At 36.5% G+C, this 18,501-nt stretch overlaps 2 protein-coding genes across 3 annotated transcripts; both read right to left on the bottom strand.

Moving 5' to 3' along the window:
- Positions 1–816: 816 nt before the first annotated feature.
- On the bottom strand, positions 817–9,653 carry LOC135636945 (putative clathrin assembly protein At2g01600). 2 transcript variants are annotated; one of them, XM_065149180.1, is made up of 15 exons: positions 9,423–9,653; positions 9,233–9,302; positions 9,005–9,102; positions 5,958–6,096; positions 5,715–5,842; positions 5,493–5,585; positions 5,287–5,337; positions 4,737–4,802; positions 4,533–4,598; positions 4,283–4,363; positions 4,141–4,221; positions 2,073–2,252; positions 1,926–2,001; positions 1,728–1,843; positions 817–1,376 (listed from the first exon to the last, which is right to left on the bottom strand). In XM_065149180.1, the coding sequence occupies exons 1-15, from the start codon at positions 9,510–9,512 to the stop codon at positions 1,020–1,022; spliced, it is 1,692 nt and encodes a 563-aa protein (XP_065005252.1). In that variant the 5' UTR covers positions 9,513–9,653; the 3' UTR covers positions 817–1,019. The 2 variants fall into 2 exon arrangements, with proteins under 2 accessions (XP_065005252.1, XP_065005251.1); XM_065149179.1 differs by having other exon boundaries at positions 1,917–2,001.
- Positions 9,654–11,787: 2,134 nt separating this feature from the next.
- On the bottom strand, positions 11,788–18,413 carry LOC135636923 (V-type proton ATPase subunit e1). Its single transcript, XM_065149107.1, has 3 exons — positions 17,803–18,413; positions 14,674–14,721; positions 11,788–12,190 (listed from the first exon to the last, which is right to left on the bottom strand). The coding sequence occupies exons 1-3, from the start codon at positions 17,898–17,900 to the stop codon at positions 12,124–12,126; spliced, it is 213 nt and encodes a 70-aa protein (XP_065005179.1). The 5' UTR covers positions 17,901–18,413; the 3' UTR covers positions 11,788–12,123.
- Between the last annotated feature and the right edge of the window lie 88 nt (positions 18,414–18,501).

Here is an 18,501-nt window from a genome sequence, read left to right on the forward strand (position 1 = left end):
TGCTGTGCAAAGTATGAACAAAACTGAAAGACATGAACATGTGAGCATTACATCAAACATCATATTTATAATTTTATCCATGACAGTTCGATGACGGATAGTGTCAACATCGACATAGATGTAGAGCGGCACGAGACGAGTGGCGATGAGGTCAGCATCGTGCTCCTCTCATGGAGGCGAGTGGCTTTACAATGAGAACGGAATGTATCATCGTTAAAGGCGACTAGGCAACTACATTGGAGTCTATGCCAATGATATCATTGTCCGTCACGGAACGTTAAAATTATATTTTTTTACCTTTTATTTTTATATTTTCGTCGATAAAACTAATATCGTTCTGATAAATAGATTTACATGTTTTATTTTCGTAACCTTATATCAATGTAACAAAGTGTGAGGACTGAAACTTAAAATTAACCGCCGAGAATGAGTCTCGTGCTCTTCTTCCCGTGAATGGTGGAAATATTATTCCTTCAACCTTATTTTAATCGATCAGCTCTCCCTCCATCTTTTAAATCTGCAGTCTCAATGTGTGCTCCGATAACACACCATCGTATCGTTGACATCTTGGTAACCATTACGCCATTGTCATCTCATATACTCTCAACGAAGCACATATGAAGAATCTTAAAGCTGAAACCAGAACAAGTGAGATGGGTTTATATACGAATAATTTCATCAGCTGCTGAAATTTGTAAAAGGAAACATAGCAATACCAAAAGCACAGTAACCTTCAAATTTGTAAAAGGATAAAATACTTGCTTGACGAAAGTAGTAAATTCACACCAAACAGCATCTCATGCAAACATTCTCAGAGAACGCAAATCGGACAGGGCCAGACGCTTTGTTCAATTTCACGTAGCTACATCACATATTTCATATAACTCGATTATTACTTTGAGTTTCTTTTACAACCAAGACAATTGATCCTGATCAAATTACAAAAGACAGGTAACACACAATGGGCACAAAAAAATCCTGTGGTGGCTGTAGAACTATATGGACACCATTCCCTGAGCTTAGATCAGCTGGGGATTTCCAAAAGGGTTGCTCTCTTGGTGCGGATTACTTACTGGGAAAGTTCCAAACCCGGCATCACCAAAGGGATTCGAAGCAGTCGCCGCACTGACAGGCTGCTGCTGATACAGAGGCTGAGCAAAGGGATTTGACTGCATGAACATGGACATCTGTTGCTGCTGTTGGGCCATGGCAGCCATTTGAACGGCTGGCGGAGCAGCGACTTGGTTTGACATTGCGAATGGATCAGTTGTCATGAATGGATTTGGGGGTGGCACTCCATAAAGCTGCTGCTGCTGCTGTCTGTATGCTGCCTCATCATATAAACTATCCAATGTGAGCTTGTCAAATCCACCACCCTGGAAATCATTAAAACAAAAAATGCCATCAGACCATATTTAGTTATGTACACTAAGCTGTCAACAATAATTGTTTAGCAATTTCAGCTTTCAAATTGAAGCCTAATCTAAATTCATTATAACTTATTAAGAAGAAAACAGACTATTTCCGATATTTGTTAATTATTTACTAAACAGGTTTTGAATGACTTGTTTCAAATTATGAACGTACAAACCATCCAAACTGTATACATTACGTAATGTACAAACGATTGAATTTAAAAAGTCTTGCTGACACAATAACAAGCAATACTACGAAGCTCGAGATGATTAAACATCATATCTTATAGACAGAAAGGGAAACAAACTAACCAATTTGCTTTCAACAGCAGTTGCATTATTGCTACTTGGAGTAGTCACCAGGGCGAGTTCCCAGCCTGTTGGATCAAATACTTGATCTTGAGCAGTACCAGAGTTTGTCGTAGCATCTGAAGGTAAATTCAGCATTATTTTCATACTCACTCTAAAATAACCATATAAATTTTCTGTAAGGAAGATTACCAAGCATACCAGCTGGAACAATGGCTAGGGCGAGAGCATTAGTATCCTCTATTGCTGATGCATATGAATTAGTTTCATTTAGTCCCTGTATAAAAGAAACAAGATTAATACTTTAGGTAGAAACAATGAAATCAAATTATCTTGTCAAAGACCTACAAGAAGATCGCCAGTGTCTGAACCATTGATCTTAACGGGTGTAGCAGGAGATGCAACTTCAATGGTGGATGGTAGTGGTCCAGGTTCAGATTCAGGTTCAGCAATTGGTGTTTCTTCTTCATCGACTGTAGCAGGAACTGCTTCTACTTTGTATGTCAAAAGGAGCCTTTCTGGGTATTCCTGGTCAAAGACTAGAATTCATCAACAACTTTATTGAGACTACGATGACATGAAGAAACTAGTACATAATGGATTAACGAAAAAATAGTTAAATGTACCGCTAAAAGTTTATCATCAATTAACAGGGTTTGAGGCAATATTAGTCAAAACTCTGAACTGTTCGAGTTTCAGATGCTATTACAGGTCTTGAAGGTCTCCCAGTCAAATGGTACATACAAAGGTCAAATAGATTGACTGATGTTGTCATCTTCAGGCTCTAGTAAAAGTCACCAGATTGCTTGTTCAATGTTGTCATCTACATGCTCTGGTAAAGGCCACCAGATTGCTTATTATATTTGATAACCAGCAAAGGCCTTAATTTCTCCTGTTTGTACTTATGCTTTCAAAACAAGCAATTAAGCAGGCTTGCATGGACAAGGACACAACAGTAAATCCCAAGGCATTTCCAATTATCCAATTCTTCAATAATCAGAAGACATACTGGGAATAATAAAAAACATTATCATGATATCAATTTCATGGCTTTGCTTGCCACAGAATGCAGTGTCGAGGTCTAGCACTGGTTAAACAATATAAGGCATGCCAAGTCAATCCATGGCAAATCACATGTTCAATGGTTCAAATGAAAAATAAACATCCTATCACAAGGAAATGTGCAAAAAATGCTTTCTCTTTCTTTTCGTAAAATCATTTTCTTTTCAGTATTTTGGGTGACATGTCAAATAGAACAAAGTAGCATAAGTGGTGAAAAAAAAAATCTATTAACTTCTCCAAATATGATCTTACTTTGGACATGTCACCTATTTGGTTTGCATGTCAAAAGGTGCAATGCTAAAAACAATAATCTATGCATCAACAAACATTTTCATGTAAACAATAATTATGCATCAACAAAACATTTTCACGTATTACAATTGCTTGCCAAATAATACAATGAACTTCATAATCACAAGTGAAGGATAATAACATGGTTTCTTCTACATTCATTGGAAGACCTAAAAGATCAGAAACCAATTTAGAGCAAGCTTGTTGCCATGCACGAGTTCCTCATCAATCTCCACAAGTAGCTCAATTTTAAAAATTTAGTAGCAATCCATATTTTTTTTCACAAGACCTATATATCAAACTTGATATCAAAAGGTTCCAATAGATAGTTATGACAGATCTATCGAAAAGAAAATATTGGCATATTGGTAGAAGTGTCCAACTCAAGCTACTTTTAAAATTCAATATACAAGAAAAGGATACATACATGAAGCATCCTAACCATAATTAGTTAGCTGCAATTTGAACATAATTCAATGCTCAAAAGATGCCAGTATAGATCATCCTGCTCTGGCTAAGTATCTGCCAAGGCCAATCTGATTTTTACCAATTTCTCAGCCTTACTGCCAACTGGTCAAAGTCGGTCATTTTGGCTATTTCTAGCCTATTGTCATCCTCAAAAGTATAAAAATGGTGAAATAATTTCTTAGTAGTTAAAAGTTAAAACTATAATTTTTTCCATTAAAAATATTATTAAGATTCTCTATAATTCATTTTTCAAAATATTCTCTTTGCCAACCCTGATTTACATTAATCCAATCTGTCTGATACTAATTATATCACCCGGTAGATTGCATCCCCATTTCGATCCCATATACCTTGCATTTGAATACATGTATTTTTCAGTTCAACAAGACAGTGCTGATGACACTAGTGATTTGCATAACACAACCCCCAAAAAAGAAAAAAAACACTAAAACATACAATGAAAGACCACAGGACCACGGTCAATCAAAAGCTCACAAAAAGCATGTGGAAGGATAAAAGAAATCAAACTTCGCTTAACCAAATAAATATGATATACTGAATCTGTAAATCAATAATCTAAATTGAAATTACTAACCAGCGGCTCTCTAGAGATGGAAACTACCCGTGGAGCCTCTCTGATGTATTCTTCCATAGTTGCAAGAAATGATTGTGGAGGCTACAAAAGAGGCAGAATTAGAAAATTATAAGTATCCAGAACATGCAAATGTTGTTAATACCTCTCTCAAGTTTGGAAACTGGAAATTTCTAGCAAGTTCAAGTCCACGACAAACTTCATAGAATTCAGAAAGACTTGCAGCCTGAAAGGGAAGACATTCTTTAGAAGTCCCAATGAAAAGAAGAAAAAAACAGTTTCTGCTTTTATACAGCTTCCAGTCAGATCATGAATGACTACCAAGGCACAACAAAATTAGAAATGTTCAACCATGAACATAAAACAGCTTTTCCAAATATATCATAGCAGAGTACCTGCTGGCCAGCCCTTCTGTATATTTCAAGTGCTTTAACTGCTTCATGCCTTGGCATCTCAAAGAACTGCAATAGAAAGAAATGTAGAAATTTAAGAGAAAATACAAAGTACAAACTATATATACCTATTACCTCTTTTGAAAAGAACACAGCAAGCTTTTTCGCTCACCAAGGTGAGAAGATTAGGATAACCTCAAATTATACCTTATCAACAAGGTTGATGATTCCATCATTAATAGCACAATAGATTTTGAAGCTCTCTTTCAATATCTGTCAAAATATGGAGACAAAAGAAGTGGAATAATATATTGCATTATTCTAACTTTTAAGATTTATAAAGAAGTAACATGAAAACATCATAAATATGAAAAAATAGCTTCCATTTTTAGAATGAAAATACTCTAATAGTACTCATAGCCCAAAAAGTAGATCCTAACTGTTATTTTTTTATTCCAAAGGATAAAAAATAACTAAAAAAAAACAATCTGAGTTTAGGTAAGTGATTAATTCTAGACAAAAACAATAATCTGAACGTAGCAGATAAACTCAAGTATGACAATAAAGATTTTCTTATAGTTGCAGAAAATCAAAACCTCAAATTCACTTTCTAGGAAATCAAGATAGGCCCTTCATTCAAAGATAGCCTACTAGATTAGTATGCGATCCTGGAAACCAGATCTAAAAAGGAAGCAACCAATTCTGATATGACTGAAAGAGACCATAGTTTGTGTTTCATAAAATCAAGTAGGCTTACCAATGCTAGAGCATATTGGACAACATAATTGCTAATAGCAGCTCCTTCTGGCTGCATAAACCACACAGGAAACCAATGTCAGTACCCATAGAGCATCAATGATGAAATATAAAAAAGAGAAATAATTAGAAACAGTATATCATAGACATTATTCTTTCTCGATTCAAGATCAGTTATGTTTCTGTAGAAGTTAGAGCAATCCTTACACGACATCCAATAAGCCGATATAATAACTGCTGCAGAGCAGGCAACTGTTCCAATAGGTCTTCACTATCCACTTCTCTGGTTTTGCTGTGCCCCTGTCACCAAAATGTTAAAGTTCAACAAAAATTGAAGTCAACAGTTATCACCAAATAACAATGGTTTTGATTGTTCCAAGAAGTGAAATAAGCCATTTAAATTCCATTCAGAGTCATCCTTGTGCAGACCTTTTCAGAACCCTGAGAAGGTCGTATCAAACGCTCAGCTTCGACATCATACTTCAAAATCCTGAAACATTCAAGTCTTTCTTCCAAAAACAATGCATAAGTACGCACCCATGCAGAACAATCCCAAGCTGCAGAAAGATAATCAAATTAGATAATTTCTCTGAACAAGCTAAGAAACTGGGTGCAACTTCCAACAAACAAAGTTACTTTTTACTAATGATTTATAAGATGAGTGATGAATACCAATAGGACTTGAGTCATCCTTGAAGTTTGATAGTTGAAGAATTTTTGCCCTTTGTGAGAAATTAAGAAGCTCTTCACGAAATGTAGGATCACCCTCCCTAAGGGTCCTATGGATTACTATAAGTGTCTTCAATGCCACCTGTATGGCAACATTTATAAAAAAAAAGATGGCTAAAAGCAGGGCAAACAACCAAAATAAAAGGTTAAAAATAGAACAAGATGAAACATCAAAAACAATTAAATTCATAAGCAAACTGGCAAATTTCAAAATTAATGTGATCTGTTATGTGCATACAAAAAAAATGGTCTAAAAGGTCAAAATAGAATTACAAATTAACACTAAACCTTCGCATCAAGATTGAAATAGATCAACTAGTTCAAATTAATTGGAGAGCAGTGTTGGATTGCCAGAATCAACAAGGGATCAGTGTTGTCAGCCAAGACCAGCTAATAACTAATAGAACCTTCAATCGAACACTGGAATCAGATTCTCCTAGTACTTGCAAATGTCTATAAGAAATTATTTAATCAGCTTGGTCCAGCGCTATGAAAGGCAGACTGGAGCAGAATCTATACTGAAAATCCACCATTGCCTCAACAGTCAGATTCCCTTGTAACTGGTATTTTGGAACCTCATGAAACATGATCTGTTGTCAAGATTCTATAAATCACTCAGGCATGGACTTCATCAGTAGATTCAATTATGCCATCATTTCATTATCCCCAAAATCTTCGGTCGCCGCAAGGCAAAACGATTCCAACCCATTAGTTCCCTCACAATTTTCATCAAGATACTGGTCAACAGGCTGACAGGTTATACTTGGTCAATGTTTCTTCTTCAATCAGCAGTCCCAATGGGTCATGGTTTAGTGGAAAACTTTGTGAAGGTATGAGGAATCAAAGGTTTGCTCTGAAAATAATGATAAACAAATAATTAAGACATTATACTAAGTGGGAATCTTTGAAAATAAAAAACAATATAAAATCTCATTTTCATGTGTATAAAACATGAGGCATCAAGGGACGTAAAGGTTGCATCACACAATCATACAAAATCAATATGCACATCAAGCCATTATCATAGGTTGGACACCCAATGGTACACTCCATGGGACGAATTCTTTATTCTCTCATCTGGGGATGTAGAGAATCCATATCGTATTCCCAACAATGGATGGAATGGTGCGCCACGACAGCTAAAGAGGGGACACGTTCTTCCTAACAACTAATGGAGGGATAAACCATCTAATTGTCATGTCTGGTAGCCTAGTAGATCTCGAAGGAAATCGCCTACCAGTATACTAGCCTTCCCGCCCTTATAAATTTAACATGGTCCTCAATCCTCGTATCATACCATTGATCATCATATCATATTCTTTCAAGCACACAATCCATGAAAATGGATCATGCTTAGTGAATGATACAGGTGATTCAATCCGATGGATGCTACTCAACCCATGATGGGCCTATAGCTCATGTCCTGTGCAACACAATTATGTGGAGACCTTGAAATTATACCAACCTATGTAGATCCTATTTTATCTATTATCACTCATTAAACTCGTATGAGTAGAATAACATTGCAGTCAACAGGAATATATGAATGTAATCAATGCATGTATTACTCATAACATATTATAAAATAACATTACAATAAGTAAATCATTAACAGCAAGCTAGCTTTATACTACTTTTTGAACTTTTCTTTGACTCACAATTAGTTTCTTGCAAAGACTACATGGGCTAGGATAATAACCAAGAACCAAAACTTGGCCAACCTTTTCAATTGTTAGCCAAATAACTTCCCAATGCAATATCTAGGATTACCCTCGGCACCAGACAATTTGACAAGAATATACTAGGCCATCCATTTAGAAGTTCGATTCATACTAGATGTATGAAAGAGGAAACTTATTTGTTTCCCAAGTGATTGGCCCTTGTTAACTCAATCCACTCTAGACTTCCCCTACACTTCCTCTCAGTCCTCTTTCCCTCCTTAAGAAGCTCTGTTTGAAAAGCAAGCAAGTAGTGATGTTTGATTTCAAATGGTCAGTGACAAGTAAATAAAAAGAGCGGGTTGGTTTGAGAGTCATGGATCCTAAGAAAATGGTAGAAATGTATCGTCATTCGTCAACACCGAACACCCCTTTAAAAACCCTTCTTTATCCGGTAAGCTGGTTGCAATATCATATTTTGGAAGAATTATTGGTTAGGGCATCAGTCCCTAGGATCATAATCAGCATGCCTCTGGACCTATATTAAGGTACAGAACATCAATATTTATGGCACCTTCCAAACTTGGGAATTTGGACTCTAATTTCTCAAACATGATAATGTAGAAACTTGTTATTCAACAGCATTAACTGATCCAGATATGTATAGGTAATCTTTTGAACCTTGGTTCCCATAAAGACAAATAGCATATACATCAAACATCAATAGATGCCTTATAGTGGAATTGCATTTTCCACAAAGAAGCTTTTGAACCTTCTTTGTCAAATTGTTTAGCCAGTAATGAATAGAAGTTGTAGATGGATGAAATTGTTTATTTGTTCCCTGCTGATAGCCACACCTAAAGGGTTGCTGAAACCTGCTACAGTGATATATCACCAGATGTAGGATCCGAGAATCCAAAACTAGTATTTGATGCTATTATATTAAATAATCAAGCCGGTGCGCTAGTGTTATCTAAACTATATCTGACTCACCAATATTGCACTGGATAAAAATCCATAAGCCCAAGAGACATTGCAGTGCATCATACAAATAAGAGAAGAACTTCAATGACTTTGACCATCCATTAATCATGAATTTCCCATTAGATTAGATTGCTCAAATGTAAGGATCCTAGATAACGTACCTACAATCCTTGTCAACAGATATACCTGGTATACAAAATTAAAAGAAAAAAAAAAGATGAATTTTTGGTTTTTCTCAAATCAGCATGGATTCCTCGATCGAAATACTTCTAATAATCAACAGGATTGTAAGATCACTACTTATTAAAGAAGCAACTACAAAGGAAGAGAAGAGGGGGAGACGAGTACCGTCCAATTGTGGGTCTTGGAAAGGCGCCGAGCGAGGGCGTGGATGCAATAGGCTACATCTGCGCGGGGCCGCGTGATCGAAGTGGTTAACAAGATCTCTGCAATCCCCACAACCAAATCCCCCCCCCCAAATAAAGAAGAAATCAAGAATCACACTGCCAATCAATTAAAGAAAGAAAAATTGGGAGAAAGGGAAAGGGGAGGAAAGAGAAAACAGGGAGAACCGACTCCTGAGATGGCGCTCTTTCGGCGGGCACTCGACGTGATTGGTGGCTTTAACGATAGCCACGTCCAAATCCTTCGATCCAAAGAAAAGCGAGATTAATCCATAGTCACTCCAAGAAATAAAAAGAGGCGAAAGGGGAGGAAAAGCCCGATCTTTCTGCGGAGGATTTTTTTAGGGTTACTAACAATATACCTTGAAATCGCTGTTGAGATTGGCGAGGCCGACTGTGGTTGTGTCCTTGAGCGCGCCCACCGCCTTCCGCCAACTCTGCAGCGTCGCCATGCGCGTGCCCTCTTCTCCGCGACTCTCTCCCTTTCTCTTCCCCCTCTTCTTACGCGCTCGTTCTCTCTCTCTCTCTCTCGCCCCCCTCTTTCGGTGGCTCTCGTTGGTGATCTTATTCTTTGCCCTGCCTTCCTCCGGCTTTCGAATACTTCGTCTACGTATATATAAAATATACGTTCTAATGTCGAATATGTGCCCCAAGCGGATCCTATAACTACCATCCGAATCCGTTGTCTGATAAAAGCGCCAAAACTTAATCTATATTAACCAAAAAAATTATTATTCGATTTTTTATTTATTTTATTATTGTTTAAATATTGCTGATTAGATTCACATCGTATCCACAAACACTTCAGTCTAAAATCTATTTTTGAATCTTTCGGCAATTCTTATTACGATTATTTAGTATTCACTGTATATCTCCGTATTCGGATTTATTATTGCTTGTATAATTCCGCATAATAATATGGTCCAGCGACAATTATCCGCACACGAGTAAAATACAAATTAAATATCTCCGTCACGGAGGCCGCCGTCAAAAGTTGTTTTTCTTCTCGCTTCGCCGTCCTACCTACCTGCCTTGCGATTGAAGCAATGTGCGGGCCCCTTTGCGGGGCCTGCACATGCCGCCAATCAAAAGACAGATTAAGGAGCAGTCGACTTCGGGTACGTGAACCGCACGTGAAAGTGAAGCCGTGCCTCATGAATTATGTGTATAAGCCAAAAAAAAAAAGAAAATCTATTATCGATAAAGGGGTCAGATTTCATGAACAAAATAGCATCCATCAGACCAAGAAAAATTCTGTTGAAAATAATATATAATTGTATCTGCATCACTTCCAACTCCATGACTTCTTCCAGATGTCAAACTTAATGATCTCTTCAAGCAAAACTTATCTGGAAAATAAAAAAAAATTGTGAAAATTGCTCAAAAGTCAAACCTTGGTCAACAATTTGACAGCTGAAATGTCACAATGTGTTCAGGTCAGCCATGTGTGTCTTGCAATTTACTGCCAGCTGAGGGTGGAGGGCCCCACTTGGATTAGGTTAGACCAGTCTTTGATACTAGTTTCTCTACTTCCACAAATACTACTTAAATATTCATCCCTGTGGTTGGACAAGTGTTTCTTCTGATGAAGTGGAGAGGAAAAGGCACGGACACCGGGCATCATTTAGCTGTTAGGGATCTCTCTGAGGTCACTCTCATGTCTTCTAGAAGTCAACTTTCATGACCTTCACAAAGGGCATGTTTTATGTTTCTCTCATCCCACACTTCAACAAAGAAATATATCCTGTGGTGCTTCATTGTGATGTCATCAGACTTGGATAGGCATTCATATGATCCACAAAGCCTTTCTTCTTTTTGTAGTATAATAGTACTTCACTAATGGGATGGCCAAACTTCATGTTAAAAGGATGGCTAATTAAATGCAGCCTCTTGTTTTTTCCTTGTTGACATGTATGCAGTGTAGTGGTTTGTTCCACTAAATCTTGATAAGAATATCATATGCTAAAAGAACCATATCTTTTGCATCTTCTAACATTCATCCCCATATATATATATATATATATATATATATATGGAGAACAATAAGGGGCTTAAGTACCTGACAACCACAAGGTTGGTGTGAGCTTAAAGGTTTCTGATATATCTGTCTGAACCACCTGAACTAACAATGCTGGTGAGAGAGATACCTAAGCAGAGGTGTTCATTGATGTTGAGTTCCTAGATATTATTTTATATGAAAAACTATTCCCCCTAACCTCTTAATGTACTTTATTCTATGCCTTAATCCTATTATTAAGCAGCATATGAGTTTTCATGTCAACTGGAACATGAGACCTATTAATTATGCAACAGTAAACTACATGAGACATAATATAGTATAAAGTTGAGCATCACAAATGCAAAAACAAAAAGCTTGCTGTCTGGAAAAAACAAGTTGAGCAATGCAGTGAACATGATTCCTTTGTACTACATGCTAGGGGTCATCAACAGCATCCTTTACCTTTTTATATTAGATAGTAGAATGATTCCATAAAAGTAATAAACAATGATTCCAAAAGAATCTGAGACCAAATAAGTTTAAATTAGTCCAATTGAAAACCTTTTCCATAAAGTAGTGCTGTTAAGAGAATTATAAATTAGTGCTGTTAAGAGATAAAGATAGAAAATTATAAATCAAACATTTCCATAATCACAAGTGTAGTGTGTTACAGACAAAACTACATATGCTTGTCACAAATTCAATAAAAAACCATAAATTTGAGATAATAGAATGCAAAGGTAGAATGACAAAAATATTATTAAGCAAATGAATGTATGATAAATTTACACTTGTTCTCCTTATTATCGTACACCAATGTGGTTGAGAAACAACAAATTGACCAATTAACTACTTGGGACCAATGCCCTCAGGTAAAGATCACATGAATCAACTAAATGAAGCACAACATCAAGAACCATAAGGATACGTATCAGTTTTTGATCCTAGTTCAGAGATTAGAAAGATGGACCCTTACAACAAACTGTTAAGTTGTACTGCAAGCAACATGGAATATTCTTTGTTAGATCATTACACATGATCCAAGTTATTCTTTGCCATGCATCTCACTCTCCTTCGCTGAGAATTGGGACAATCAGAGGTTTCAGCTGTGCAAGATAGACGATTGCCCACCTAACAAGGGAAGAAATGCGTAAGCATAGATGAAACCAAGAAAAATAATATTTCAAGTTTCACCTGCTGAAGTAATGAGAGAGATAATATTTCCCCAATCAGGCAAACTTAACTTCCCGTTGTGCCACTAAGTAAGAATGAGGCAAATCTGATGTACACTTTTGCTAAGCACAAAAAGTTTTCTAGGAATGATTACTAAAAAGGAGAAAAAAGAGTTAAAGCTCCAACTCAAGTGAAGTTTCAAGTAAGGTCTGTCGTACCGTACCGTACCGTACCGGCGTTTCGACCCGGGCTCGGTACTGATACGGTACGGTATACCGCTCGGTACACGCAAGTGTACCGAGCACTGTAACAATACTACAGTGATACAGTGTACTGCTACAGTGCTCGGTACGGTATAGGACGGTCCGCATACCGCTGGTCTATCGGACCGGTACATACCGCCCATATCGGGCGGTACGGTCCGGTACGGCAAACCTTGGTTTCAAGGTACATCCCATGTTATCACCTTCTACTGGCCCATTACCAAATTCAACAACCGTTTGTCTTTGTCAGCATGTATTCCCTGTAATCATGATCCTCCATGACACATTTGATGCTACATCCTAGTTCTCAAAAGTTGAGCTCCTAACAAAAATTTTGGACATTTGTCCCTGTTGCAACCTATAGTCAGCTTAGCATCAATTTGATTCACTCAAGTTCTAAGATTAAGGCAATTACTCTTCAGATTCAGTCAGATAAATTCATCTGGCTGTTGGAATTGAATTTCCTATTTTTATTATGATTTTTTCAATTGGTTCTCATTGTCAATTAAGATAATTTTGAGGTTCTCATAGAATTGATTGAATATTTTATTTGTCCAGTTATGATACTTAGATTCTGTTTAATATGATAAATATTTGTGTAAACTATTATTTAAAGCAAATTTCATAGATCAACTAGAAAGCTGAGGTCCAGTGAAGCATCTAAGAGGCAGCTGCCAACAAAAACGGAAGTGCCACTGTCACATGGACAAGTTCCCTGTAATATTCATATTCAACAATCATAAATGTTGGGTTCTTGAATACACTTTCCACCAAAATAAAATTTTTAATGATACAAAACAACTTTGGGAGAAGAAATAGGTGACAACAAATTACAAAGAACACATCAGTGAGAAACTCAGAGAAAGCAAAGGAATTGGCCTGAGGACAAGCCAGATATGGTTCAAAGGAGGTCTAGGTATATGCAAAAGTTTCCAGATTTTACATCCAAATCTGTAGTAACAAAAATAAACAATCGAAAGTGTTGTATCTGTTAAACATTTCTTACATACCATATCAAGTAACGAAAGAATGAAAAATTTTGGTGTAAATTTGAAATGTTTGTGCTGTTATAGCAAGGAATAGTACCATAGTTCTTGTTATACTTATTCTGTGTTTAAAAGTTGTCCACATATGAAGCGAAAGAAGAAAAAAATTGAATAAGTAGCTTTGTAAGTTCCAGATGCAACCCTGCAGTCTGGACAAATAAGACCAGAATAGACTTTTAATTGACCCAAGAGGCTATCAAATGCTCATAATATTAACAGATAATCTCCTAAATCCCGTGTTATTGTCTTTTACATGCTTACTCAAGGTTCGTCGTATCGTACCGTACCGGCGTTTCGACCCGGGCTCGGTACCGGTACGGTACGGTATACCGCTCGGTACACTCAGGTATACCGAGCGGTACACTCACGTGTACCGAGCACTGCACACTGCTACAGTGTTATTATACACTGCTACAGTACTCGGTACGGTATGGGGCGGTTCACGTACCGCTGGCCTGTCGGACCCGTACGTACCGCCCGTACCGGGCGATACAGTCCGGTACGGCAAACCTTGTGCTTACTAGTTACCACACACAAAAACTAAACAAACCCAAATGGTAGCCCATATTTCAAAAAGAAAAAAGGTAAAATGTAAAAAAAAATCTTAGCCATTAACCTTAATTTTCAGAAAGCAGAAATTTATGTTGAGACTTGAGGCTACGTTTCACAGTTAGAATAAACTATATGATTGGCTTTTGGACCCTTTTTTTAGTGATTCAATTTATTTTGATATTGTCAGATCACAAAATATCCATGTTACCTGTAGACAAATTTGCTGGAGTCCATTCCTAGGAAACAGACAAACTCATTAGAACTTTCTAATTTCTGCATTTCTGTTTTTTTCCAAACAAATAGTCCACCTTCCTTAACGAAAGATTCCTTTCCTGTACATTTGTCAAGTTCTTATGATATCAGTCAAAGCAATCTTGATGATTTCTCTCATGCAACAAAAGGTTAAAGAGACTAATGTATAGTATAAAATATAAATGACAGAGAAATAAAATACCCTGTTTTATATAGATTGAAGCAAAATAAAATTATAAAATTCCAGTGGTTGTCATGAATTAGAAGAATGCCATAAAAGAGAACAATTCATGCTGAGAAAGCAATAGCAAGAAAGGTGAGAACTTACATCATCCAACAGCAGACTGTCGCCGTGATTATCAATGTCAAATGAAACCTGCACAACCAAATTGTCGAAATCATTTAACATTTTCACTAAGCCATACGATGACCAACAATAACAAACGTTTGAGATGAAACTGCTAATTATTATGTCAATAAAATAAAGCATCAGCTATCATGCTAGTATCACCCTACCTTTGTGTATATCACAATCTATCATCCAGTGTTAGACTGGCAGTTATAAAGCGTTTAATTCCATAGCTTAGCATCATAGCAAGTGAATTTATGAACATCCTAATTGCATTTCAAGGCCCCATTGCTACAATTCCTACTACCATAGGGTAAATGATAAGGTAGCAGATTCGAGCTTGTTTTGACCGCAGAAGTGATCTGATGGTCGTTATCAATCATATTGATAGCTTAATTTTAGAAAACATAAGTGGCTGCTTTGGTTTCTCTGTAGTCTAAAAATCATTTCTGTTCAGTCTTAACTGTATTCATTGAGAAAAGAACATGGCTGAGATGGTGAATGAAGGACGAGAAGCAATAGTGCTATTATGTAATTTTCTAATATTTATAAAAATTCGTAGCACCAAGTCAAATAACTGGAACCAATGTTCTTATTGCTATGCAGCAACAGCATTTTATTTCGTGGTGAACTTTTGTTTGAGATTATCTATTGGAAAGAAGGGCAGAGAAGCCTGTCCATTTACGATCTACTCATACTCATGCCCATTCTACATCTACTCTTTTATCACGTTAAAAATCAGCTATTATCTATATTGCAAGATGACGCTAATCTATCTACCATTTGTACCTCAGACATCAGATACCAGCCCGTTCATATCAAGTGGTGCAAATCCAAACAATGACGTTGCTTCAAGTACATTCTATAAAGTCCTTGTTCCACTCAACTTTTACCTTGAACTTTAAAGGAAATAACTTAATATGTTTACATCATTATTATTTTCCGGGCAACTCGATTCAAAGAATGAGATTTTGATAATCAAATTGAACAAAACAACATTCATATCATATGGCATTCAAGATCAATTAAATTTATCTCGCCAAAAATCTTCCCCAATCAAACTATTAGCAGGGTAATAAAGGCTTGCAGTAAAATGTTCCACAAGTATTTGACCCACTGCTACAAGACAAGAAGTTCAACATTTCATTTTATATGGGAATCCATGAGGCTAGAAGACCTAACTCAGTTGTGATCCATGTTCCAAACCTAAAGAGTAACTATTGTCAATTACATCCTGAAAACAGGATGACGGGGGAAAGAAATAAATCATATGTATTACCAGTTAATTATGATGTTCCATGTAATCAACAAGATTTTTTTTCACCCTTTTCCAAAATAAGAATTGTTACATTAGGATTTCGTCTTATATCATTAATTAATTTTCTTTATTAGCAATCAATTAAAAAATAACTAATGATTGATCTTTATTTCTGACAAATTAAGAATGTAAATAATTAATTCAAAATTATTAATTAATTATTTTCTTTGGGAGAGTCTTACCTTCAATCTCCCATATTTTGTCAATGGGGGTTGATCAGATAGGAGAAAGATAAAGATGAGTATGAGAATGATGTACATTTTCCTCTAAAAAAAATATAAGAATCATTCCTCCTTTCCTTTGGTTATCTCAGATGATTGTTCTAGGATCCCTTGTTCATCTTTGGATTCATAAGCTTGTCTTATAATTATTCTATCTTTGTTGACTTGATCTTCTTATGTGCAGCAATCTTGTTTGATTTCTAATTCATAATTACTATATAATTGACATGGACATATTTTATATTTTTCAATTTAGTTAACTCTTCATGATCTTTTCATCATTAGCTGCATGTTGAATATATGCTTTGGTAAAGATGATTTCAATCATGAATTATTTTATATGTTAGAATATGTTAATTATTTATTTGATTTCAACATTATTAGTTGATTACATTTTAGAATATGTATTTATATAGTAATCCTCTCGTAGAGATTATCTATTTGTCTTTGGGAACCCAACTACTGTACATACGTCTCTCATGATATAAAAGAAAAAGAAGGCTCAGCAGAAGAAAACAAACTTCGATGAACGTAGATCGGCTGATCTCAACATGCATATCCTAAGATGTGATCAACTAATCAACATGCATATTAAATTAGAGGAAAGGAAGGGCTCTCCTAAAGGAAATAATTTTCGAATAATTAATCAGTTAGCCAATTAACTACATTCCTGATCTGTTTATAAGGAAATAATAATCAATCATTAATTATTTTTATTTAATTAGGTTGCTCAATCAAGAAAATAAATTAATTATATAAGACAACATCATAATATAGCAATTCTTATTTTGAAAAAGGGTAAAAAAAAGTCTCGTTGATTATATATTCTATCATTAATCAAATATGCAGCATCCAATTGATGATAGAATGCCCCCTTCAGGATTGTGTGGTCAGCTCAAAATTCATTAAATTGATGTACTTCTTTTAAACGGAAAACTCAACACGCTATTGCACTCCTAATTAGAATATTAACTTGAATATCATCCAGTTTGTAAGTATCCTTTGCGATACCACAGATGAATTCAAGACAACTCGGCTAGGTGAAAAATATCAGCAAAATTTTGAACAAATGACAACTGGAACTTTTCCTGCAATACCAAGGATTATCAACTCGTAAACAGACAGTTTTTAACCATTAATGCGGTTGTATGACTACAATCGATGCCCAAACCTGCTCACAATCATATAAGATCCGCTAAATCAACCAATACTATGAAAAATACAAACTTATTTGCAACAAAATCTATTCGTAGAATTCTAAAAAAAGGTTTTGATACTGAAAAGGAGGAATGCGAAGTCTGGGAAGGGTAATGTACGCAGATAAAATCAGATCAAAAGAAAGAAAGACTTCGTCCATACGAATCATATCAGAGACGTCGCAAATGAAACTTCAAGCAACAGATTCTAGTTGACGCAATCGGGGATCGTGAAAGACCCTAAATCGAGCATCAGATTCGCATCACATAAACACATGGATAACGAAATAGATCGAGAATCCTGAAGAATCCGGTGCCAAACGCCAATCAAACCACGAGAATAAAGGAGGAAGAACAGAAGTTGACGACGTACAGATTGGTGGAGGGACCGCGGTTGCAGCAGAGACGGGCCAAGACGGAAGCGACGACGCCCACCACGACGAAGATGATGGTGGTCATCAAGAACCCCATCGGCAAACCCTCTTTCTTCTATGCTTCGATCTCCTCCTCCGCGTCGTCCGTTCGCGATCGAGATGGATCGGGTGTTCGTGGGTGCTCTTCTCATCATCTGTGTCCGACATCGTTTTAACGACCCGCAACCGTGGAGGTCTCACGTACCCGATAAATTATTGGACTTTGGATTGTATGCAATTGAATCCGCATCCGACAATATACAAAAAAACACAGTCAACGTAACCCGTGCTAAAATTGACGATATGAGCTCATGTTGACTATTCATACCCATGCTATGACAGACACTACACACACAAAGCAATAGAGAATTTAGTTGGGTGATGGATGATTCTCAAAGCCAAAGAAGAGTTGGCTGTGAATGAGGTCCATTTAACTGCCACAATCATACGATTTCCACAGAAGCTGATGACAAGGGTGATCGCAAGGACCATATGTACCACAAGCTGCTACAACCAATATTACTCCCATCTCGTCACTGTAAAGGCTGCATTCCAGGATGTGTTCTTGTAGCAGCCAACTCATTGTTGCATAATGGCTTCCGGGAAAGCAGTGGGGGATGAATTCTTCTTGTTCTAACATTATCTGATAGCACTTTGAA

Source organism: Musa acuminata, chromosome BXJ3-4 (assembly GCF_036884655.1).
Source record: "Musa acuminata AAA Group cultivar baxijiao chromosome BXJ3-4, Cavendish_Baxijiao_AAA, whole genome shotgun sequence".
In the NCBI taxonomy this organism is placed as follows: Eukaryota; Viridiplantae; Streptophyta; class Magnoliopsida; order Zingiberales; family Musaceae; genus Musa; species Musa acuminata.

What these genes read in the sequence shown, in the direction of transcription:
- LOC135636945 (XM_065149179.1), bottom strand. Translation starts at nt 9,512, where the DNA reads ATGGCGACGCTGCAGAGTTGGCGGAAGGCGGTGGGCGCGCTCAAGGAC. An exon ending in AGTTTCCAAACTTGAGAGAG is followed by an intron (nt 4,222 to 4,282) that starts GTATTAACAACA and finishes CCTCTTTTGTAG; the next exon opens with CCTCCACAATCATTTCTTGC. An exon ending in CTGCTGTTGAAAGCAAATTG is followed by an intron (nt 1,377 to 1,727) that starts GTTAGTTTGTTT and finishes AATGATTTCCAG; the next exon opens with GGTGGTGGATTTGACAAGCT.
- LOC135636923 (XM_065149107.1), bottom strand. Translation starts at nt 17,900, where the DNA reads ATGGGGTTCTTGATGACCACCATCATCTTCGTCGTGGTGGGCGTCGTC. An exon ending in CGCGGTCCCTCCACCAATCT is followed by an intron (nt 14,722 to 17,802) that starts GTACGTCGTCAA and finishes TTGGTTGTGCAG; the next exon opens with GTTTCATTTGACATTGATAA. An exon ending in ACAGTCTGCTGTTGGATGAT is followed by an intron (nt 12,191 to 14,673) that starts GTAAGTTCTCAC and finishes TTCCCTTGTTAG; the next exon opens with GTGGGCAATCGTCTATCTTG.